Genomic DNA, 24,663 nt, shown 5'->3' on the forward strand with positions numbered 1-24,663 from the left:
GACTCACCTGCTCCTCTGGGGCTCCGGCGCGGCAGAGCGTGGTCCCTGAATACGCGGGGAAAAGAGAAAATACGAGGAGAGAAACCCCAAACCCGCCTCCTGTTGCCTCGCACGGAGAAGGGGGAATCATCCAAGAAATGTGTTGATGCCTTCAGGCAAGGCTAGTGGCATTTAACACGTTACGTTGCACTTTGCGTTTATCTTTTGCGGGCAAAGCGCGGCCGCCTTCCAGCGTGCCACTCAAGCATTCCCGAGTGTTTTCCCTCAAACTCAACCGCTGGGGAAAGAAAAAAAACAAACCATAACCCAAAGAACAACCACAAACAAAACAACGTACAGACGCAAAACCAGGGCGTTTGCTGAGTTTCGCTCAGGGCAGAACTTCGCAGGGGACCAGCGAAGGCGGGGTGGGGGGGATGCTCGGGGGATGCTCGCGGACTCCGCGCGGCGCCTCCCGCATCCTCCCTATCCCGGGGCGTCCTTCCCCATCCCCTCCCGTCCTCCCCGCATCCTCCCCATCCCCTCCCGTCCCCCCCCATCCCCGGGCGTCCCCCGGGCCGGCGGGGCGGGCGCGCAGGCGCAGGGGGGGGGCGCGGCGCTGGGAGCGCGGGCGGCGCGGCCCCAGACCGCGCTGCAGCCGCCGCGGGGCGCCACTACCATGAGCGGCCGCGGCCGCCCCTGCGCGACTCACGGGCACCGGGCGCTGCCGCCGCCGCCGCCGCCGCCGCCGCCGCCGCCGGCCCCCCGCCGCCGCCGCCGCCGCCGCTGCCGCCGCGCACCCCCGGCCCCCGAGCCCGGCGCTGCAGGATGCCGGGGGGCAAGAGAGGGCTGGTGGCACCGCAGAACACCTTCCTGGAGAACATCGTCCGGCGCTCCAGCGGTGAGAGATCCCCCCCGTCATGCATCCGTCCTTCCGTCCATCCGTCCGTCCATCCATCCATCCCTCGGTCCCTCCGGCGCTGCCGCGCCGGTGGGTCCGTGCCAAAGCGGTGCCTTCAAGGAACGCGATCCGCTCGTCCCCTCCGGAGCATCCCCTCGCGGTCCTTGCCCTGTCTCCCCGCACTTCTCACATCGCAATCGCTGCTGCCAATTCGAACCTTCTTCTCTTTTACGATTATCTATTTATCCTCTTCGCTCATAGGGTCTTTAAATTTTTAAATATTTTTTTCTTGTTCTTTAGTTTTGTAATAATTAGGGCTTACAACTATTTCCATTCAGGGGGCTCAAAGTTTTTTTGCAATTCTGTGGCACTTTGAAGTCTGTGCCGAAGGTGCCGGGAAAGCGGTGAGGGAGTGCCTGTGGTTTGGATGATGGCAATCCTGTGGCTGAGCAAATGGGTTAAGAACTGTCTGCACTTGGTCATTTACGGCTCCTCTGTTAGGTGAATATTTACAGGGCTAGTTCAGGACTCTGGCATCCAGTTATTCCTTGCTGCCGGAGTTAATTTCATCCGTTCTAGTGCAAAGCTCTGATCAAGAGCACTGTACACAGCTCCATTAAAGTTACGATGTGTTTGCAGCCCACTGTCTCTTTGGGTGTGCTGGTGTAGCTGCTGCTTTAGGCAAGTCCAGTGCTAGTTACATTCATTTTTTAATGTAGTTTTTGCACTGGCACAGAACTACTGAGACATAGGAGTGTTTGCACAAATGTAGGAGAACTTGATTTTGGGTTTTGCTAAAAGATAACTCCTTGGTCAGCCCAGGTTTAGGGTGATGCTGCCATGGGGAAGCATTGCTGGGCCAGCGTACACCTGGGAACAGGAGTGGGAAAGGTGAGCAGAGCAGAGCATAGAGAAGAATTACTACATTTAGTATTAATCAAGACACCAGTAGGTTGTGAAATTGTGCTGAAAAATGTTTCTTTCCACCTTTCCATATTGCACAGTGGTGGATGTACCTCTCAGTCACACCAGTGTGGTCTGGTGTGCTGGCTTGGAGTGGATTTGGACAGTGGGTAGTGAACTGGTGATTCATGGATTTTCCTCATGAGCAGGAGTGGGATGAGGAGTTGGAATTTGTTTTAAAATGTTGTGTGTTAAAATGCCAGCTTTGTATTAAGCTGTTTTTGGGGGGCTTCCTCCCTGTTGTGTTGTCAGTTCTGTGGTCTGCAGCTGACTCCCTGTCAAGCCCTGTAGCTGCCCGATCTCCAAGAGCTGCTTTCCCACAATAGTGTATTTATTTCCCAGAATATTAAATGCAGGCTTAATTAATAGGCATTTATATAGCACTTTCCCTCTGTGTTTTCAAAGTGTTGGGTGGAATTTAATTACACTTCACAGCTCCTTGTGGAAGAGGACATGCAGAGGTTTTCTCAACCTGTTCATGAAATTGTGGTGTGAATGGGGGCTTGGGGCATCACAGCTGATTTCCCTTGGTCCTGCAGCATGTCAGTGGTAGGGCTGGGAGCATGGTTTGGGAATGCCATGGTTTTGTATCATGCTCTAATTAAATCCCAGATGCTCCCTGGTGAAAGCTCAGTAAAGCTTTGAGACATCAAAAATTGGAAAAGCTCAGAAGGCTTTTGAACATTATACTTTAAAAGCATGGATCCCCTCCAGTTTTTAACCTGGTTTAATTTAGGAGCATAAATCATGCTGATCTGGTCATTCATTCTGCTTTTTCTGTGCCACTGATGATGTCTAAGCATGGTGTTCACTAGAGAGGTAAATCTTCCCTGTTGGACACAAAGAGGAAAGTAGATTGGGAATTCGTACTTAACTCATGTAAGTTGTCAGTGTTGTGAGCTGAAACATGATTTAGTTCTTATTTTTGTCATCCAGGACATAGCCTTAATTATCTTTTATAGAAATAGTAATTTTCATTGGATTCAGTACTGTTTAATCCAAACTTAATAGCATACAGTGGAGCAAATCTGGTTCAAGTATCTCCTGCCAGTGCTCGGAAGAAGACAAGGATTTGGTCTGCTGGGTTTGTTTTTAGACTTAGATTCACCAAGTTCCAAGGGATTTTTCATTGACAATTTGAGGAATGGGATGAAGGGAAGACTGATGATTGTTTTTTAAAATACATCTTCAGCGTTCTCCCCAAAAGCCTTTCTGTCACCGTTCCTGGTTCAGGAACATTCTCTTTTGAGATTTGTCACATTTATGCGATCCCATTGCACTTCTTGATCATAAATCTTTTCTTAACAACCAAGAGAAGGTTTGTAGGTACGGATAATAACTTCTGTTAGGCTTCGGGTACTGCTGGAAAAAATCAGGCAGGTATTTCAGCAGATAGGCTCTTCTTCAGGTGAAATAGAAGCAATGGCTTCAAAATGAAGTGTTGATGGAGACAAATTACTCAGAGTTACCAGAGATGGATCCTAATAACAAAATTTATAGACAAAATTGTAATAATTTTAAAATGTGGAAAGTCAGGACTGGGAGCAGGTGTAGCAGGAACACGGTGTGCAGGCTTGGTGTGGTGTCTAGCCTGGTGTTAAAAGCAATCATATATTAGATTTTCAGCATTATTTGGGCATTTTCTCTTTAGCAATGTCGAGAACCCTTCCTTTTTACCTCATCTTTGGCTGCTCATCAGGTTAAAATTGTGGGAGAAGCCCTCACAGTGTGCAGCCATGAGCAAAGCACCAAGGAGCCGAGCAGAAAGGAACGGGGTGGCTGTGGCCAGGGTGGCCATGAAACGGTGACCAAGGCTCTTTACCCTCTGTGTGTGAGACTGGGAGAGCTGGGCTGCCCTGCTGGATGCCCCTCTCCATGCCAGGGTGTTTGGGAAGGATGGAGCTTCTATCAGAGTGATGGAGAGGTAAACAACGATGTGATGGAGAGGGAGCAACGTCTCCTTTGGAGACAGCTTTACACCTTGGAGCTTGTGAAGTGTTTTAGGTCAGTGTTGAAGGTTGGTGTTTGGGCACCATCACAGGCTGCAGGTCCTTCCCAAAGCATGGGGGGTGCATGGAAGCCTCTGCTTTGCAGGTCTTTGCCCTCACCGCAGCTGAGGTCCATTTGAGGAGAGCCAAAGCCCATGGGGAGAGCCCTCTGTCCTTAGGGCTGCTGTGCCTGGGGAAAGGGGCAAGCAGCCCTGTCTTCAGGGTAATCTCAGTGCACTCCCTGCAATCTTTTTTTTTCCTTTCTTCTTTTAAAGCACAGTGGAAATACATTGAGGCTTATCTGAGGCTCACAAAGATTGATACGACCTCGCTCCAGCCTTGGCTGTGCCCTAGATCTGAAGAGCACCAGGTGTTTTGCTGAGCTGAAAGGTGTTTTGTGAGAGCACTGGGCTAAATCACATTAAGGTGACTGCCTTTTACTGCCATTAGTATTTGGGATGTTTAATAAGGACCATCCTAAGGGCAATGTTCTCTCCCAAGATGTTCTCAGCAGGCTGTGCCTGTTATTACTGATATTGTTGTTCACTTCTTCAGTGCAGTCAGAGCTCTGAGTGATACTGACCCCCGCTCAGCGCTGTGCAAGTGCAGAGGGTACAGAATTGGGCAAGTCTCTAGATCTGGGCTGGGATTTATGGACCTGTCCCATGGGCAGAGTCATCTAGCAAGTTGAGCCATGCAAGTTTTGTCTTGCTTTCACAGATTCTGTCAGCAGAAAAATTAAGTGTATGTTAATGGCATAATCTGCTTTTATGGTAGAGCATGAATTTATGGAAAGGGTGAGTCTGGGATTTGGCAGCAATCTGCAATAAAGACTGCTGACAGTCTGGAAGAGGGGATGAATTTAGTGAAAAACTATATAATCTTATCTATATGATAAGAGTCATCATTATTGGATATTGTTTCTGTTGCAATAACTCTTAGAAGCTTCCTCATGAAAGTGGGTCTTTCACAAATGCATTTTGACACTGGGATGAAATTTTGGCTCTCTAAGGCTTACATGGGAATTTCAGCATGAGTTTTAATGAAGCTATAATTTTATTCCTGGCCTTTTTCAGCGTTATGCTATGTTCCTAAAAAGCAGTTCCTTTACACAGACCTTTATGCCCTGCTGGGTCCCTGTGACTGGCGGGTGGAAGGATCAGCTCTGTTCACAGGTGATTTTTGTCAAGGCAGGTTACCTGGAAAGGAGGGAGAAACAAGTGTCACATCTGTATCAGTAAGACAATTTAAAATTTTTATTCCACTGGTATTACAGATAAAATAAGTGTCTCTTGGCTCTTCTGTTCTTACTTGCTGTGTAGGGTTCCCGTCTTCCAGGCAGGGATGTGGGATGTGATGCACGTGGGCTTCTCTCCCCTATATTAAAACAAGCTTCATTTTCATCTGGCACCAATTAAATCACACATGCTGCACAGAGAAAGTTCTTTAAAGCAAAGTACTTCAAGTTTAGTGGATGTCTGTCACTTGGGATCCTCTGAGAAAAATGCAGGGCTCAGCAGTTCCCCAAATCCCTGCATGAAAGCAGGATGCACTGTGGGGTGAAAGTTTCCATCCTCCAGTTCAGCTCAGGAGTTAAAGAAGGGATTACCAAGGTGCTCATGTCATTGGGGTTTTCTTTGGCATTCGAAGGCACAGGGCTCCTTCTGCAGTTTCTGTGACTGCAGGGAGCTTGCTGACACGTAAATCAATGCAAAGTGGATTTTTACACTGGCAAGCATTACTAGATGACATATGTGAGGGGTTTGCAATTGCAGACACCCTGTTTTCCTTGCTTTTCAAGTGGGCTCGCTGAGCACCGACAGATTAGGCATCTCTGTTTGCTGCTGCTGAAATTGGGGGAGTTCTGTATGGTCTAAAGTGTTTATTTTTACTTTTAAAAATAGTTATGGAAGCTCTGTGCCATTTTATTAATTTAGAAACTTAAAGAATGTAATGTTGTTAGCGAAAGGAAAAGCTGGATTTTCTTGAGATATGATCAGCTGGTTTTATTTCAAATTGTATCACTGTCCTTCCTTCCTTCCTTCCTTCCTTCCTTCCTTCCTTCCTTCCTTCCTTCCTTCCTTCCTTCCTTCCTTCCTTCCTTCCTTCCTTCCTTCCTTCCTTCCTTCCTTCCTTCCTTCCTTCCTTCCTTCCTTCCTTCCTTCCTTCCTTCCTTCCTTCCTTCCTTCCTTCCTTCCTTCCCTCCTTCCTTCCCTCCTTCCTTCCCTCCTTTCTCTTTTCTTATTTTTGTAATATTTTTCTTATATTACTTTCTTTTATTCTGTACTTGGTGGGAGAGGTTTCCATCCTCTCTTTTTGGGGGAAGTTTGAGAGCTGCTGAGCACTTGCCACAAGAGGTCACTGCAAGAGTTGCTGCATTCCCAGGTTAATGTTGAAACCTGAGAGAAGAAAAATAATTAAATTGATGATTTTTTTTTTTTAAGGAAACATTCAGGTTTTCTTGTTGCACTTGGAAAGAGTTTGCAGCCAAAGAATAATCTCAGGAAGTGGAAATACATTTAATTAGCCTGTTTTACAGGGTGCTGTCTGGTGGTAAACTGGGATTTTAAGTTATTCTCTTGGATAGCTGAAGGAAATAGGATTTTCTGATTTGATAACATTAAATAATAGAAGATTTTTGGAGTTGGAACTCTAATAATCTGCTTTTCAGATAAAAAAAAAAAAAGGACAATACTTGTTTAATCAGCACACTCAGGGGACTGGCTATTGGAACTGCTAAGCCCTGGCTATCCCAAGGGCCTGACTCCCCACCCAGGAGGGGTTCTGGGATCAGTCCTGTGGAAAGCTTTGCTCCAGCCCCTGGAGAGCACAGGGGGTGCAGCCGATTTTCTGCCCAAACAGGTTTTTTCTAAGAAGCAGCCAGGCTCTGTGGAACTGCAGCCAGGACTCGCTGCGGGCTCAGTGTTTGCAAGAGGAGCCCTGCGTCTGAAGAGCTCCTGGTACCACAATTTTCTCCTCTGGGAATGGGAAGGCAGCACTTTCATTTGTGTAAAGCTGGAAATCTGGATTCTGCTTCTCCCTGAGGGTGCCTGTGTGCCTTGAGTGAGAGCTACAACATCCTCCAGTTTGAATTTAGTCCCAGTACATCTGTGTTGTGTTCTGCATAATTTTAATAGAGAGCAGATTCAGCAGTGGCATTTAGATGATAAGTGGGATAGGTGAGGGTTAGTTTAATTCTAGGATAAATGGATGGGTGGGGGAGAAACTGTGATCAGAATTGTATGAAATGTCATTTTTCAGGTATATCATAGAGATCCTCTCATGTCCTTACTGCCTCAGAGCTCTTCCTGGGGTCAGTGATGTGCCACAGGAAAGGCAGGGGCTGTTTGTGGGCTTCCACATTCCAAATGACTGCAGTGAATTTTCTGACTTTCGAGGAGGTAAATTTCAGGCAGGGTCTAATTTTTCTTCTTGAGCTCGCTTGCTCAGTTGCTGAAGGCTGCTGTGTTCCCAGCTGAGTGGCTTACATGTGGATTTAATATTTCAGCCAGGGCTGGATTATTCATCTTCTGTTTTATTTGAGGAGCACGGTTTTGAGGCAGGAAGTGGATAATTTCAGCACAGTCAGTGTGATCACACCTTGCTCTGAGTTTGGCCCTCTGCATCTTCCTAATATGAGCATTAAATAAAGACAACACTGGCACAGAAAGGTGACGTAAAGAATCAGTCCTTTGAGAGGTTTTTTGGTTTTTTTTTCAGGCAAGCAACACTTAATGTACTGGGTAAATTGGATGACACTGATGTTTTGCATGCTTTAAAGACACTGGGGAAATTATAGCTTTGTTAGGAAACAGCACTGTGGTTTTACAGACAGGAGTACAAAGTGCTGGTGGAGGTTATGCTTCAAGAGCAGAGGTTTGTCTGCAGCCAGCCCCAGAGCTGGAGGGATGTTGGTGCCTGTTGAGGCAGATTTCAGAGGGCTGTGCCCCTCCAAGAAGGTTTAGGATCTTCCTCTGTATTCCATGGGGATGCAGCACATCTGGAGCACATGGTTGGAGTCAGCACAGACAACACCACGGATTGTCAGGGCCAGAACTCGCTCAGGAAAGCTAAGAAAATTCAAAAAGAGACCTTTTTTTATTACACCCCATCCTGAGTGCACCCTTTCCAAGATGATCTAAACAAGTCTGCAGCAATTTGCTGACCCTGTGTAGATTTGAAGAGAATCAACTGACAGCAGTTGAAGGGGTTTGGGGCTTTTATATGAGAGAAAAAAAAAGGCAAATTCCAGATATTTCCCAGCCCCCATGAGGTCTGAGCTGCTTTTGCTGTGCAGTGGAAGGGTGGTATTTCTGAAGGACAGCTCTGTGTAAAGTTGACAGCGGTAGGAATTTGCTCCTACATGAAAACGCTGCTGCTTTTTGTTATTATAATCATTATTATTGTTTGTGTTTTGCTACTACTTTATTTTCTTTAGAACATCTTTTCAGTGGTGACCTTTCTAAAAAAAGGTCAGTTGCCAGTTTCCTTGAGAAGAGAGGGAATTCTCAAAAATGGTGATTTAAACAATTTTGGTTGCAAGTGGTACCCAAGCGTTCTTGAGAAAAGATGATTAGAGACAATGTTTCTCACTTGGTTAAGCATATCTCCTGGAATGATTTAGCTGTTCTTGTTCTCCTGTCATTACATAACAAGAATTTTACACTGCTTTAGGCATTTTTTAGTTAAAAAAATTGCTTGCACGCTGTGGTCTTTTTATTTTGTTTTAATAACAAACACAAGGCTCAGCACCGTGTTGAGTGCCAGCTACTGCAAGATAGAGTAAGATTAAAAGCTTGCTGCTCTACAGCATAGGCTGCCTTTATACAAAAGAGCCTTTTTTACAAAATAAAATCGTGGCAACAGCAAATGCAGTGCCTTTTAAAAAATTGTTTTCCTCAACTGTGCTTTCCAACGTGAAGTTTTGCTGACGGTATGCCTCTAATACCCTGTTTCCTTGCCATCAGCATTAAACCTTGCAAATAGGAGAGTTATGTTAGTTAATAAAAAGCCTGCTGCCTTCCTGAGAGGAATCTGGCAACTCGGAGACAGATGAATCTGCTGGCAGACCCTGCTTTCCTTATAGACAGACAGACAGACAACAGACACTGGTGTTCAGAGGTGTCCAGTCAAGGAGCATGCACAACCTACAGAGCTGTGATTTGGGCTCCCTACAGTGCATCACAAAGGGGAATGGGTGAAGAAGTTGGTTGGTGGAGGCAATGACATCAAGACAGGCTTATAAATCATAAAAATTGACATCAAGACAAGCTTAGAAATAATAAAAATTGGCCTTTTATCTGTAAGGAAATGGGAAGTGGACGTGCACTTGCAGTGCATTGGAGAAATCCAAGAAGGATGAACCCATCACCAGGGATTTTGGGATAATCATCATGTGAGTTTTGAAATTAGCTGCATGTAAGTGTTTTCAGAGTTTGAGATACCATACCATGGTCATCTGTAACCCAGTTTCCTGTAGTTTCACCACATGCTGGATCAGACAGAGGCTGTCAGAGTTGCTGTCCTGCTTTCAGCAGTCACCAGTGTCTCTCTGACCAGTGGGGAAGCCCCAGCTTCTGTAGAAAAATACTTGTGAGATTGGGAGCTTCACAGAGAGAGATTTTCCTTTCTGGGCACAGCAGGGATATTGCACAGGTTTTGGTTCACAGCACCTTACAGGTGATATCAGCTGTATTTGTGCCCTGCCATTCATAACTTTGGCTGTCCTTGGCAATCCCTGTTGTGATCTTTCCATGAAGTTGTGACACAATTAAAGTAAAGTCATGTGTTCTGGTGTAGGTGTAGTGGCTGGATTCAGTGACGCCCAGTTATAAGTAACTAAACTCTCTTAAGAAACACTTGTTCTTGAGAATACCTCCAATATAACATATTCTCTCAAAAGACTTGTTGCAGAATGTAGTTCTTGTCTATTGGCTTTGACAGGAATATGGCTATGGAGATCCCAGTGCTGCTGCCATGCCCATCACCCTGCCATTTCCAGACCTTTTGTTGGCTCCTTTTTCTTCTGAAGAGAGTCTAAACCACCCCTTTTATCTGTCAAAGACTCGAGCAGGGAAGGAGAAGTTGCCTCTCCCATGAAAGGAGTCTGAACACATCCATTTTTGGCTGCCCTGTGGCAACTGGAGATAGAGATAAAATGAGGTTTTTTCCAGCCCTTGTCTCTTACACCTGGTTCAGGCAGCTGGAAATTGGACAGAGTGGAATTTGCCGTAGACTTGTGGAAATAATAATCGAAGACACAACTGTGATGACCTTTCTTAGCCAGGAAATCATGAATCTGAACTGTGGGAATAGGAAAGTCAGGCATGCAGGATTTAGTCCAGAACTGGCTGTGGATCCACCCTCATTGGAGGGAACTGCAGAAATGGACTTTCAATGAATAGTTAGTGGTGATAACATGATTTTATAAAATTATGGTCAAAACCAGAGAGGTTCTCTCACAATGTCCTGTCATCCAGTACACAGTTTGGATTTTTACAGCTGGGTATGGACTGGCTCATGTAGAATTAAATCTGCATGGAGTTATGATTTGTAGCTGTAGGAAGAGGGAAGAATTAATTATGTCCTGGTTGAAGAAAATAATGACTCGTGATAAAATATAAGGTAGGTTAAATACAGAGGGTTGTGTGAATACTGAGATTTGGGTACCCAATAAAACTGGAGGGTCAGACACTGACCTGCTCTTCCTTCAATTTTATCAAGTTGCTCAGTGAGCAGCAGCATTAATGAAACGTGGATTCCTGTGGATTTGTGCCTGCACTTGGATTTATTGGTCCCTAACAAGAGGCAAAGATTGATTTAAGATCTTCCTTCAACTGGAATTTTACACACACACACACACACACATACACACACACACATATTGGTAATGGACCTGGCAGTGCTGAATTTACAGTTGGGCTCAATAATCTTGGAGGTCTTTTCAAACCTAAAAGATTCTATGATTCATATTCCTGTGCTGAGCATGGATGAATGAGCTTTGCTTGCTTAGGAGACAAGGGTAAAAAAAAGAAGTCAATTAAGTAAAGCAAAATTCAAGGGGACAAGAGAAAACACCGTCTAAAATCTGGTCAAATTTCTAATATGAATATTATGGATCTGATCTAACCTTAAAAATTAAAAATACTAATATCTACCAAGATGTTTCTAGTGTCTTTTTTACCTCGAATTTTATGGAATTTAAAAGAAAAACAGACCCACAACAATTTGTCAATAGCTTGGCTTTACATTTTTTCCTCTCCCAAGTTTCTTGTGGATTTGATCAGTTTGTTGAATGCCTTATCAAATATTTTGAGACCCTCAGGTGCAAAGTAGTATAAAATCCATAGAAAACAACCATTAAATGCTATTTATCTGGCTGCACCACGTATCTTCTGCTGTGTGCTCTGTGTCCTGCAACAGTGACGTGGTGGGAATACCCGACTGAGTTCATGTGTGAGGCTGGGAAGGCTTTGCAGGAGGGTTGTCTGCTATTGGACTGTGGCCCTCTGGGGAGATCAGGGATGTGCAGAGCACCCCTAAGTGCATCACCACCAGGCTATGCCCTTTGTGTTGAGGTGTGTTGTCAGGACCCAGGACATCCCTCTGGCTGTCCTGAGCAGCCAAGACCCCTGCCAGGGGGCTCAGAGACCCTGGCACAGAGCCCAGCATGCCTGTGGGTTTGATTATGACCCATGGAGCAAGTTACCAACCTTAGATGAAGATCTGCAAGCCATGACAGCTTTAGTAGAATGATAGTGAATTTATTACAAGGTGAAAAAGTAGATTTTGGGGTTTTTAGAATGGGGGTTTAGGAGGCAAGATGGAGGGATCTGGGCGTGTCCAGCCTTTCTCCTTCTTCTTGGCCTCCATATTTTGCTGTGATGCTGGCACTTTTAGATTGGTTTAGAGTAGAAGCTCACTGTCTAACATAGGTGATAGGTATTGGGAAGTAATTGTAAATATTGTACATGTAGTTTTTAGTATAAAGACATAACACCATCCTGGGGGCAGGCAGAATGCCTCGACTGTCCTGCTGAACAGACCTCAGCTGGACAGGAGAAAATATTTTATAGATAAGGAACAATAAACAACCTTGAGACCGAGAAATAAAGAGCTCTGACTCCTTCTTCAAGCACTGGGCTGGGAAAAGAGACTTTCCAACCCTTCTTGGGGTCACTCTGACTAGCTAGAGAGCCTGAGAGTGTGTGAGCGGAATTTTGGCCAGAGATGGTTCTAGAAAGACAATCTTTCCAAATTTAAATTGCAGCCTTTTCCCACCTGTGGGGTGGGAAATTCAGAATTGCTGATGCTCCCAGCATCTCCAGCTTCTGGATTGTGGTGGTGATGGGGTGGCAGCCATGGGGACAGCCCAGGTTTGGGGGGTTGGGGGTGTCTCCCCTTTTCCAAACTGGAGGTGCTGCTTAATGACAAAAGGAAAAAACATTGCAACGCTGTTAAAGTGGTAAGATAAAAACCAACTCTTTAATGAAAACTGCTAAATACAGTGCGCAAATACGGCTCTGTGCACACGTAAAAAAGGATTTTCACCATTTTTTTAAGGTTAATTAATTAGTGTGTCTGGCCAGTACATCCAATAGGAAATCAGTTACCCCAGTAACCCACCCTTGGGCCAGCCCTTTGGAGTTGCTCCCGGGGCTTCTTTGCCCTATTTTCTTGTTATATCTGTTAGGTTCTTGTGGAAAACAAAATGTCCTTATTAGAAATTCTCTCCTTAAGTATAAGGTTAAACAGAATTTTGACAATGTGATAGAAAAGGGTTAGCTTATTATGAGAAAGGGCAGGAAAAGCACTAGACAGTATACATGTATTAAAAATCTACAAGGCTAAAAATATATGAAAATATATAAAAAGGTAAAAAATCTTTAGACATCAGTGGAGATGCAGGTGTGGGGGGAATGCCAGTACAGTGGGATGAGCTCCAGCAAACCCTTTGTTCCCAGGGGTTTGAGCTGGTGGAATCCAGGGATATTTTATATAATGCTCAGGTTTTACTCTGTGTCTTCTGCTGTTTGTAACGAGAGCATCTTTCTGGGCAGGAAAGCAAATTTTTAAAGTTGACATTTGGGCTTAAAGACTATTTGTGATGGATCTGAATAAATGCCTTGAGTGTAAAAGCAGATTTCACAAAATCTATACTTCTATTTCCCACATTGGTTGGCTTTTAAATATTTTAAAATCTGCTTTTCTGTGAAAATCCAATAATCTCCAGATTATTTTTTTTCCAAAATTCATGCTTATAAAGAAAAAAGATAGAATTACTGTTTTTTAAAATACATGTTCCTTATCCAATAGAATAATATTTGCAGAATGTACAATCCAGTCACAGTTATAAACATTCTGAGTAGGGGATGTGTAGCTCATGCAAACTCAGTGTCACTTTTATGTTTAGATCAGTATGCACACCTGAGTAAATGTCTGTTGTTGTCATAACCATTCTTTGGCTATTATGAGGAAAATTTGTAAAAATATCCCTTTTTTCTCCCCCAAGAACTGCTGAAAGGAACATTTCCTGTAATTTTTATGCAGCAATGATTGTTAATAGTTACATTTTAATAGCTTTTTAGCACCAGTGAATGGGACCATATAGTTCCATAGCTGTAGTCAAAATGAAATTGAAAACTAACAGTAAAAATAAAGAAAACAATAAAGATTACCATGGACTACAATTTTAAAACATCTGCTTTCCCCAGTGTCACCTGACACTCTCCCTCATTCCAGGGATGCTGGCTGTGTCCTGCAAAACAGACTCAGACCTGCCAGGAAGAAAAAATTCCTTCTCAAGCAAAAGAGTCATTATCAGCTTTGGGCACGGATACTATTCAGCATTTAAAACTCAGTTTGCACGTTAATTTAATGTTGCTTTCAAGATATGTATCAAATAAAACTAAAACATGCTGTCTTGCCCAGATGTGGTGAATAAATGAATGCTTTCTAAATTGTTAAGGAGTTGGGGCTTATATTGGTGTTTTGTGGTGTAGGAAGCTCCTTGCATTACCAGGATTATGATTATTATCATACAGTTATTCTGTTTGATCACAAATTCTTTTCAGATGTCCACTTGGATTTCCCTCTGAAATGCCAAGGTAGACATTCCTGTCACAAATAACTCTGCGTCTGCTGTTTAACACAAGCAGGATTTCTCTGTACTTTGCCACTGACAGCAGCCCTTTTCTCCCTTGTGCTCTTTGTCCTTTTCAGAATCCAGTTTCTTGTTGGGAAACGCCCAGATTGTGGACTGGCCCGTAGTTTACAGTAATGACGGATTTTGCAAACTCTCTGGATACCACCGAGCTGACGTCATGCAGAAGAGCAGCACCTGCAGGTATGCCCATGGCCTTTTTTGCTGCCCCATGGTGCACTTGGAAACTTTTAATCTGCTGGGAGGAATGGTGAGGGTTTGGGAGAAAGGATTGAGGTAAGAAAGGCATTGTTTTGCAGGTGTTGAAGTCTTAAAACAGGATTTAAATGAAACTGATACAGAATTTATACAACTCACACCTTATACAGAACACGATAAAGCACTTTGAAATTTATCCTGGCTAGTATTGGTGGGAATATACTCTAGCTAATCATCCAGTAAAGAGAGTGGGATTTTAGGTAATATAGTTCAAAGGCACTTTTGCTAGATTGTTCTGAGTTCTGCTGTTACATGCCAGGAGGCAGTGGGCTCTTCTGCAGCCCACGCTGGCCCCTATTATTAAGCATACACAGAGCCCAGTAATGCATAAAGTGCATCTTTATTCCCAAGAGAGTGATTAGGCTGCTGATATATTTACTCTAAGCATTGCAGCTTTATGGCTTTTTTCTTTTACTGGTGGTCTTCCAGGAGCCAGCAGCTGTGATTTGTGGCTGGATGTGCATTTGAGCTGTGCCTGCTGCCTCCTTTAGAAAGAGATGCTTTTGGGGAAGGACTGGCTCCCTGATGTGTTTGAATGTGTGTGTAGCAAAGCAAGCGAGGGACAAATGCAAGAAGGGAGGGCTGAGATACAAGTTTGTGTAGGTTTTCCCTCTCTGCCTCCAGGGACTGACCAGTTCCAGGCACTGGGGACAGAGGATGGAATATTTGGAAGTGTTCAAGGCCAGGCTGGACGGAGCTTGGAGCAATCTGGTCTAGTGGAAGGTGTCCCTGCCCATGTCAGGGGGTTTGGATCTTTAAGGTCCCTTTCAAGCCAAACCGTTCTGTGATTCTGTGATCTGCAGCGATGATTTCTGGGAGATGATGCTGCCATACACTGGTGATCAGCTGATGCTTCAGCTGGGAGGGGCAGGGTGGGCAGGGAGCCTGTCCCTGGATAGCAGCCACTGCTTCCTCCATAAAGCAGCAGCTGCTGTTTATTGTAAACAAGGTGCCCCGACAAAGGCAGGAGTGATGCATCTGACTCCGTGTTCTCAGAAGGCTAATTTATTATTTATCATACTATATTATATTAAAGAATACTATACTATTCTATACTAAAGAATACAGAAAGGATACTTACAGAAGGCTAAAAAGCTAATAATGAAAACTCGTGACTCTTTCCAGAGTCCTGACACAGTTTGGCCCTGATTGGCCAAAGTGTGAAAACAACTAACACAAGAATCCAATGGAACAATCACCTGTGGGTAAACAATCTCCAAACACATTCCACATGAGCACAACACAGGAGAAGCAAATGAGATAAGAATTGTTTTCCTTTTCTCCGAGGCCTCTTTTGCTGCCTTTCAGCTTTCCAGGAGAAAAACCCTGGGCAAAGGAATTTTTTCAGAGAATGTGAATGCCACACTGGTGTGTGGACACTGCTCTCATCTGCAGGGAAGAGGAGGAAGCAAGATCTGGAATTGCTCTGTGCAGCCAGATGTCCTCTCAGGGGCAAGAGAGGCAGGATATGGGCATGTGCTGTTGAAATCAAATATTCATTCACACAGTAGCAACAGAGTCAATACACTCTGTGGGGCTGAAGGAAACAGCCTGATCCCAGCTGCTCTGGAGATACAGACGCACTTTCCCCTTTGCTCTCTGCCATCCTCTGTATTGAACTGTGTTTGCTGTGAGCCAGTGCTTTTATAGCCTGTGCACATTAAAATAATTACAAAAACAGAATGGGATTGTAGGAAATTGTTGAGGAAGGGAAGGTTTAGCAATACCCGTCTGATAATGATGGATGTGTGCTTCAAATATTGAGGGGACCAAAAGGTTTGTTCCGTCTGGGTGCTTACTGTGATTTGTGATAATCTCGTGTTACCATTTATAAGGATCCTGTTTTGAGCACATTCAAACAGGTCATTGAGGTGAATCGTACAAATCGAGGAGGAATTACTGTGGAAAATGGAATTGGTAGCAAAGATTGTTTTTTTCTTTCACCTTCATTCTAGACACCCACTTCTGGATTTTGAGGGGAGCCCTCTCTACACTCAAGGCATGACCAGCACTGTTGTGTCTGGCTCTTGGACGGCTTGGATGGAGTTTTGAGCAAACTGATCTGGTGGAAGGTGTCCCTGCCCATGGCAGGGGGTTGGAACAAGATGTTCTGTAAGGTCCCTTCCAACCCAAACCATTCGGGGATTCTATGAGTTACATGAGCAGAGAGATGTTTCTAACTTTCTAGGAGACATTCCAGAGCTGTAGGTGCTGGACAGATTTTGGATTAAGTGAGAGCTGGGCAGATTTTCAGGGTAGGTAACAATGGAACATGCCACCTCCAGAGCAGCTGGAGCTGCTCTCTGATGAGAGATACAGAGATGATTGGTATTAAAGGCCAATGGTTCTGCTTAGACTACTCAGCAGAATGTTATTGGAACTTTTTTTGATATCTGGGGCTATTATTTACAGTATTTTCTGAGTCAAGCTCCCAGTCCAGTTTTGCTATGTTATGCCCAGAATATGTTACATTATATATCAAATTGGATTTATATGGAGGGTTTGTTTTACTGCTCTAAGACAAGTGCTTTGGGCTAAGAGTGCTATGGTGCCACCTCCTTTGGAAGGGTCTGCTTTTCAATGCCAAAAATCCAACTAAATTAAATATACAGATACAAACAATGTATATCTAGCCCCTGATCCAAGTTGTTTTTATTACTGATCATGAGTGTGATAAAGGACAATTTATAAATATTGCAATGGTTGGTCAATTGGCCTTGGGCTGTAAATGCTTCAAAATCCTCTTTCAGCCATACTTTTCTCCTGGTAGTCCAATGAGAATTCACTATATTCTCTTTCCCACCCCATCCCCTGCATTGGGACTGTTCATGTGCTGTGTAGGTGTGGCACTCATGGACATGATTTAGTGATGGATGTGGCAGTGTTGGGTTAGCAGTTAGATTTTATGATCTTAAAGGTCCTTTGCAACCTAAATAATTCTGTGATTCTGTGATTTTAAGTCTTAGATGGTCTTCCCTGATACAGATCACAGGGAGAGGTGGATCAGCTGAAGGCACTGGAGGTGTGAGTTTTGCTCCAGCTCAGGCAATGAGTTAGTCCTGTGACAGGCTGGTAATTCCTTTGAATTTGTACTTCTCTCATCTTTTTAATCAGCGACAGTATGCTCAGTGACAGGAAAATCACTTAGAAATCCCTCAGTATGGGTGCCAGTCTCCTTAGTTTCACAGGCACTATATAAAAAGCACATTGTACATAGGAGTCAGGCTATAGTGGGTGATGGGAGTGGATATCTCTTCTTTCCGAGCTCATGTGGCACTCAAAACTGCATGTGTAGCTTGGGCTGATATATAGAATAATTTGTATAAGTGAGAGCTAAAATGCAGAGAATTTTTAGGTGGAAGAACTTTTTCTCTGCTGTGCCAGGTGAAAATGAGCTGACAGTCCAGGAGGAACAGGGTTCATGTGTGACTGAGACACCTCTAACCTCCATTTAACCAAAAAAAGCCCTGCCTGGAGGTGTAGGTCAGCCAGCATCCAGGAAAATCACTGTGCCCAGTTGTCCTCAGACATGACCATGTGTGTCTTCATGAAAGAATAAACGGTTGTAAAACACTGAAATGCAGTTTAATGCTGCAAGTTATATCAGTGTTCTCTAAGTATTGCTGCTTATCAGCTAAGCTCTGTGATTTCATCATGCCTCTGGAAGAGCAGGCATCCTTTAATGGACCTACCCTGGCATTTGGCACTTGGCATTCGCTCCAGGCTTTGCTCTGCTTGCCTTTCCCTGCACATGAGATTTTCATAGCCAGTGTTCCCCTTGGAACACTTGGTCAGCATCTCTGCCCTGCCTTGTTTTGATTTACTGCCCTGACAGGTGGGATTAAAAACCAGCTGCGAGGGAAATCCTGGCTGTAGTGAAGCTAATGGCAAAATTCCCACTCAAAGAAATGGGATTGTGCATGGTGGGTACAGATGGACTTGAAGAAGGGTAGATTTGGTGCTGGGGTGGCACCTCTGTGGCCTAAGTTTTGTGTCCTTGCAGTGCCAGTGGTGTCTGCTCTTCACCTTGCAGAGTTTTGAAGCTAAATGTGTACAGATGTGTATCTGTATTTGCTGTTCCTGCTGTGTGGGTGTTTGTCTCCTGTAATTGATGCCCTGACTGCTTTTGGATGAGAAGAGCTGTAAATTTGGTGTAGGGTTGGATGCCTTCTGTGCTTCACTTTTCCTCTGTCCTGGATAATTCCTCTCAAAGAGCTGCAGCTGCCCTGCAAACCCAGACCTGCTCTGATGCTGCTGCTCTGCATCCTGGCAAAGGAGAGAGCAGCACAATGTGAACCTTCAGACTTTGAGGCTTTTCTGTGCCAAGAGATGCTTTAACAGGAAGGTGGGAGCCCAGGCATCCTAAATGACAACTGGTCTGTTTTAGAGGTGGAGAAAATATCTAAGATTGTTCCTCTCTCTGTGTACCTCAGCAAGTCTTGCTTCTCTTTGATAAGTGTGTTTTCTATGTAGTAAGATTCCCAGTAGCAGAGTGGTTTTGATATTTATGTCTTGTACAGTTTGCACTCAAGGCATTTGACAAGCACAAAATAACAAAAAAAAAGAGAAGGCAGAAAAAGACAGAGTGATTGACTAAAGAAGTAGGAGTCCCTGCATGTGTACAAAATAGGACAGACTAAATTAAATTAAACTTGCGATAAGCAAAATCTTATATAACTCATGCAGTAAAAGGTTCTGAGGTTCCTTTGGTGCTGTTAAAAATTGCCTTCTGAAAAATGTTTTTATTGTTCCAGAAGCCTTTAAAATGTCTCTTTATGTGTGAATATAATATGAGATTTGAGCATTACAAGTTTACTGCAACAATAAGCTGCTTGTAACTTAAAACATAAAGTTGATTGATCATGTTCTGCAGCACTAACTGGTATCGTCCACCTCTCATCATCAAGTATGATTTGTCATTTTAACACTAATTAGTGATGACTTTCTGTATTATAAATGATGTAAAATCAAGCACTCAACAAATTCTTGCTATTTTTTCCTTCGGCACTATGAGAAACATTGTTTTACGTTTCAAGAAAACAAAAAAGAGATGCATCAGAGCATTAAAAAAGGCGTAGATTAAAAAAAAATTGAAAATATCAAACTCTTTTTGTTGTCCTCTCCTGTATAAAGGTATAAAAGGTATAAATGGGGAAGGCAGGTCATTTGAAAAGCAGCAGTAGGCTGTGTTCTGCATGTCCTCGAGACACCTGTGCATGTTAATGACAATCAGGGCATTACTGAAGCCTTGTGCCTGGGTAAAACCATTTCCTGCTGTCAGCTCCTCTGGTGGCACCTCCTTTGCTGTCCCAAAGGTGACACTACCCCAGCACTGCCACCTTCACCACACAGCCACATCCTCGTGTTTTCTGAACACATCCAGGGTTGGTGATCCCACAGCATTCCTGGGCAGCCTGCTGCAGTGCCTGGCCACCCTTTCAGTGATGTTTTTCCCAATACCCCATCTAATCAATGCCTGTGCCTGTGTGACCAGTGGAGAGGCAGCTGTAGTGACACTCAGATGTTGCAGCCACTCTGATGCCTCTGTCGCCCAGACCAGGCATTGTATTTGCAGGGAAATGCCCCAATGAACACAGGAATGATGAATCTGACTCCCATGTTCTCAGAAGGCTAATTTATTACTTTATAATACTATATTATATTAAAGAATACTATGCTATACTAAAGGATACAGAAAGGATACTTGCTAAATGCTAAAAATAATGAAAACTCATGACTCTTTCCAGAGTCCCGACACAGCTTGGCCCTGATCGGCCAATGAGCCAAAACACCAGAATCCACTGAAACAATCACCTGTGGGTAAACAATCTCCAAACACATTCCGCACGAGCACAACACAGGAGAAGCAAATGAGATGCGAATTGTTTTCCTTTTCTCTGAAGCTTCTCAGCTTCCCAGGAGAAAAATCCTGGGTGAAGGGATTTTTTCAGAGAATGTGAATGCTACAGCCTGGCACCACTCTGTTGTGGGAGCAGCTCCATTGCTTCCCTGGGCTGGCTGTGAAGGGAGAAGATTCATGGTCTGGCCTTCATTGAGTACTTTAATGCTTGCTGAGCCTCTAACCACTGTGTTGTTTTATTGTTTCTTTCAGAGCAGTAGACATAAAATAAATGTTTATTGAACATTTGGAGGTCTGTTGATCAATAAGAGAAGCTGCACTGAAACCACAGAGGCACTGATAGCTTTTCCCTTTCATATTCTCAGGGTTTTCTGTTGTGGGTTTCAGCTGAGGCTCAAACTGTTTGTGAACTAAGAGAATGAGGGGGGAAAAAAGTCTGATCAATTAAAAGTATATTCATCCAAGTGTCTAGAAGCTTTTATCTGATGTTCCATTTTCTTTCAGGCCTCTAATTGAGAATTTGCACAGAGCAGCCTTCACTTATTTTTAATCCAGGGGAGAATGACAATAAAAGCCTGGCTGTTTCCTTACAAAGGCTGTCAAAAGCAAGGTCAGGGGGTTGGGTTTGCTTACACCAGCTGGAGGTCTGACCTGGAAAAGAATGCAAAGATGAGATGCTTATGTGGCAAGAAATAGCAAAGTTAAAATTACATTTTTATATTCTCAGCCTGGAGAGGGATGAGTCTCCAAAAGCTTTTTAGTATTTTCCACTGAGCTATTAAAGAAATGCAGTATACAGTAAGGAAAATGAGGATGAATTTGGTTGTCTGATAGTAGTGCAGACATAGCTACACATTGCAGTCATTGCTCCTCACTGTTTAAATCCTACCTCTATTTGGATTGGTATTTAGTTAAAGAATTCCAATTATCATATTGTCCCAGATGCATCTTGACAAGATTAGATTTGCATCCATTGGTTCGGCCAACAGCCTTTACCTGTAGTAGCTTACATCCCTCCTCCAGAAGGATTTTCAGGAGGATTGAACAAAATTTGGGAGATTTTAGAGGTTTTGTTCAATTTTCTCTGTTTTGACAGGAATACTGCCATGGCCTGCAGCTGTGGTGATAATGGTTTCATAAGCTGTCAGCTCTTTTTCTAACCTTTTATGCTTAAAGATATACTCAGTAAAGCACTTAATGAAGCATTATGTTGGATTTATTTGCAGTAAGAAGGTGGTCATGGTTACTCGCTATTGTAGGTGTCCTTGTGACACTCTTAAATATTTAAATGGGGTGTAAATCATAATTAAACCTTGGTAAATGACAGTTCATAGCATCTTTAATGCTTTTGCTATTTAGGGTGACTGTAACAATGTTGTTGCTTGTCTAGAAAAAAAGAGAATTTTTTTTTTCAGTTTTATGTATGGTGAACTGACAGACAAGAAGACCATTGAAAAAGTCAGACAGACTTTCGACAACTATGAGTCAAACTGCTTTGAAATTCTCCTCTACAAGAAAAACAGTATGTATATATGTGTGTGTGGCGCTGGGAGTGATAAAGCATATTGAAAGCATGTAATAGACTGAAAGAAATTTTCATTTTGACATATGGGTAAATTTGGGGCAAGATTTGGAGAAGAAACAGGCATTTTGGTTGCCACAGCTCAGGAAGAGATCTCTCTTTTCAGGCCAAGCATTCAGATTGCCAAGAATAGTAGTTGTTCCCTGCTGTCTCTAGTCTGACTCCTTCTTTCAAAAATATATTTAGTTTTGAGGATTGTTTCCCTGAAGGGAAACTGACTGGGTTAAGTGAAAAGAAATGCTGAATGAGGTTCCCCCACATCCCTCAGGAAACTCCCCCATGTCTCCACAAGTGAGAAGCCAGGCCCTGGTTGTGGAGTGGCTGCTCCTGGTGGTGTTGAGATGCCTCTGTGTGTGTAAACCAACACGTGCCAGCTCTGGGGGGAGCACTAAGCTGGCACATAGCCCAGGGATTAGTTAGAAAACCAGGGACTTCCATGGCTCAATGAGATTCAGGGCCTCTGTTCCTTCTTGGTGGCATTGGGTTTGCAGGAAGTTGCCAGAACCGGAGATTTTCTTCATTTTGTCTGAGCCACGAGCCATTCCAGCCACATTTTCTGTCCTGGGCAGTACTGGCTTGTTGACTTCGAGCACATTCTGAGCACAGCCTGTGCTGTTGTGTGGCCTCCTGCTGAACTTGTGCATGGTGGACAGATCTGCTGAGCTGGTGGTTGTGGTTCCTGTTGTTGTCAGTGGAAATGAGCAGCGTCCTTCACTAGCACATACCATCTTCCAAGACAGAAAGCCAAAACCCAGATTAAAGGTGCTCCAGAAAATCTGGTTCCTCTATCTGCACAGAATTAGTCCAGGTGACAGGATTGGTGGCCAAGAGCAGCCCAAGACCAATCCTGATGGAGATGTTCTCCTCAGTTTGGCTCTCAGTACAGGGTGCAGGTGCTGTGGGGCTGGGGATCTTTCCCCTGGTTCACCTGCCTGGAGCCCAGAATCTGAGGCTGTGCTTCTCCTGAGTGGACTTTGATGCTGACATGGGATTGCCAGAGCTTTGCCTTGGGTGCTGACATGGGATTGCCAGAGCTTTTCCCTGCATGCTTGTGGCTGAGGGAAGGGAATGTTGTGCCTCAGGAAAGAGCTCCCTGTGCCTGACTGCCCCATTTCACTGCAAACTCACCCAAACCTTTCATGACATTGAAGGGAGTGTCCTGGACACCTCCTCTTATGCTTTACCTCTGTTTTCCCTTTTTAGACTCAATCTTCCTGTGTGGGCACTAAAATAGCAGGAATTGCCTGTAGAGTTCTCAGTTCTGCCTGCATCAAGGCATTTTAGCCAACATGTTAATTAAAGGGAGAAGCCAGAGCAGCTCTGAAGTCCACCTGTTCCTGCAGGTGCCCAGGGGAGCCCTCCAAATGACCTCTTTTCGGTTCCTAAGCATATGTCTGTTCCACAGATCTTCTGCTTCTCTTCCTGTTTCCTGTGCATTCCAGGTCACTTGGAATGCCCCCTCACATCAGGGGAATCCCCTGGGACAGTCTCATGTTGGGTATCTTTGCCAGTGATGGTGCCCAGCACTGCCATGCCCTCTGTCCATGTGATTTCCAGAGTGGATCCCAGAGACCCTGTGCTCTCTCCAGCCCTGGCTTCTCTTAGTAAATACTGCTCTTAGCTCTTGCTCTAGAATGGGCCTGAATTTTATTCCTTCCTATTTTATTTATGTATAAGAAGAGAAAAGTCTTCTCTTGGTGACTTTCCTGTAACAAGGCAGATGCTTTTTGCTTTGGGTTGTGGATTGTCTGCTGGAGCTTGATGATGCTGCAGAGATTTATTGAGCTGCAGTTGCCTTAATAAAATCTTCACCTTTGCCCAGATCTCCAAGCCTACACTTTCCATAAATTATGCAGGATTACAGAAGGGCTTTATGGAAAATTACTCAGTATTCCTCTCTGGGCTTGAGTCACTTCCCATCCATAACATCTGTTGTCAGCTTTCTTCTCCATCACCCAAAGCCCAGAACCTCAACCCCTCACTGATGCTAACAGGCTCACTCTGGGCTGTGTCACCCTGAGCTGCTGTGCTCAGGGTTTCCTTCCATTTGTCATTCTCTGAGCCTTGTGGAAGATGGTCCTTAGGAAGACACTGCCTGCTAATCCTCCAGGCTGGAAACTGGAGCAGAGAAGGAAATAAAGATTACTTATCTGTTGGTATGAATGTACTTCAGCAGAGTGTAGGTGGTTACTCTGTGGAAGGGCTTGTGTTTATCACCTACATCACCTACATGAGGCTTGCAGTGCCTTCAGAGCACCCTCCCACCCACATTTTTAAACTTTAGGTCCAGGTGTGCTGTGTATTTTTGATAATGTGGCACATTGTGGATTTTTTTTTGTTTTGTTTTGTTTTGGGTTTTTTTCCTTTACCCATTCCCTTTTGCTTCTGGCAGAGGGAGATTTTGAGGTTTTCAGGTTGTTTTCCCATCCTTCTTTGCTGTGTTAGAGATGATCTTTAAGGGCTGATGTTCTCTTGCAGCATCTGTTTGACTGCTGCCTTCACCACTCCCCTTGGTGTTCTAACCCAGCTTGTAGCTTCCAGCTTCAAGACTTGAAAGCTTGCTACAACTCTCTTCTGCTTTGCTGCATTCCCTTATTATACAGTCCTTACCTCTGCCCACACAACTATTCACCATCCACATTAGGCATGCCTACATATATATATATATGTATGTATATGCATATGCATGCCTCTCTATATATCTCTATATATGAATATCTATATGGTAATACTCAGGAAACCTCTTTGCCTGCTTTTCCTCATTTTGCTGCTTCTACACCAGTAGCCACCTTGCCTCTGTCTTTGATTTTTGTCAGCACCCTTGTGCAGGGTGTTTTGCCTACTTGCTTTTATCTCCAAGGGTACCAATGGAATCCCAGGTATGAGTGCAAATTACTTCTCCAGAAAGCTGCAGCACTCTGTTTTAGTAGTTATGAAAAGTCTTTTGTCTTGGGTTAGCAACTGGGAATT

The 24,663-nt window shown here is 44.0% G+C and overlaps 1 protein-coding gene across 1 annotated transcript in view; it reads left to right on the forward strand.

Moving 5' to 3' along the window:
* Positions 1-780: 780 nt before the first annotated feature.
* Positions 781-24,663, forward strand: part of KCNH5 (potassium voltage-gated channel subfamily H member 5) — a 153,211-nt gene continuing 129,328 nt past the window's right edge. The window contains exons 1-3 of the mRNA XM_030949319.1: positions 781-880; positions 14,053-14,176; positions 21,527-21,633. Of these exons, the coding sequence (XP_030805179.1) occupies positions 808-880; positions 14,053-14,176; positions 21,527-21,633 (304 nt within the window). The 5' untranslated portion in view covers positions 781-807. The remainder of the gene's footprint in view (positions 881-14,052; positions 14,177-21,526; positions 21,634-24,663) is intronic.

This window comes from Camarhynchus parvulus, chromosome 5 (genome assembly GCF_901933205.1).
Source record: "Camarhynchus parvulus chromosome 5, STF_HiC, whole genome shotgun sequence".
NCBI classification, from domain to species: domain Eukaryota; kingdom Metazoa; phylum Chordata; class Aves; order Passeriformes; family Thraupidae; genus Camarhynchus; species Camarhynchus parvulus.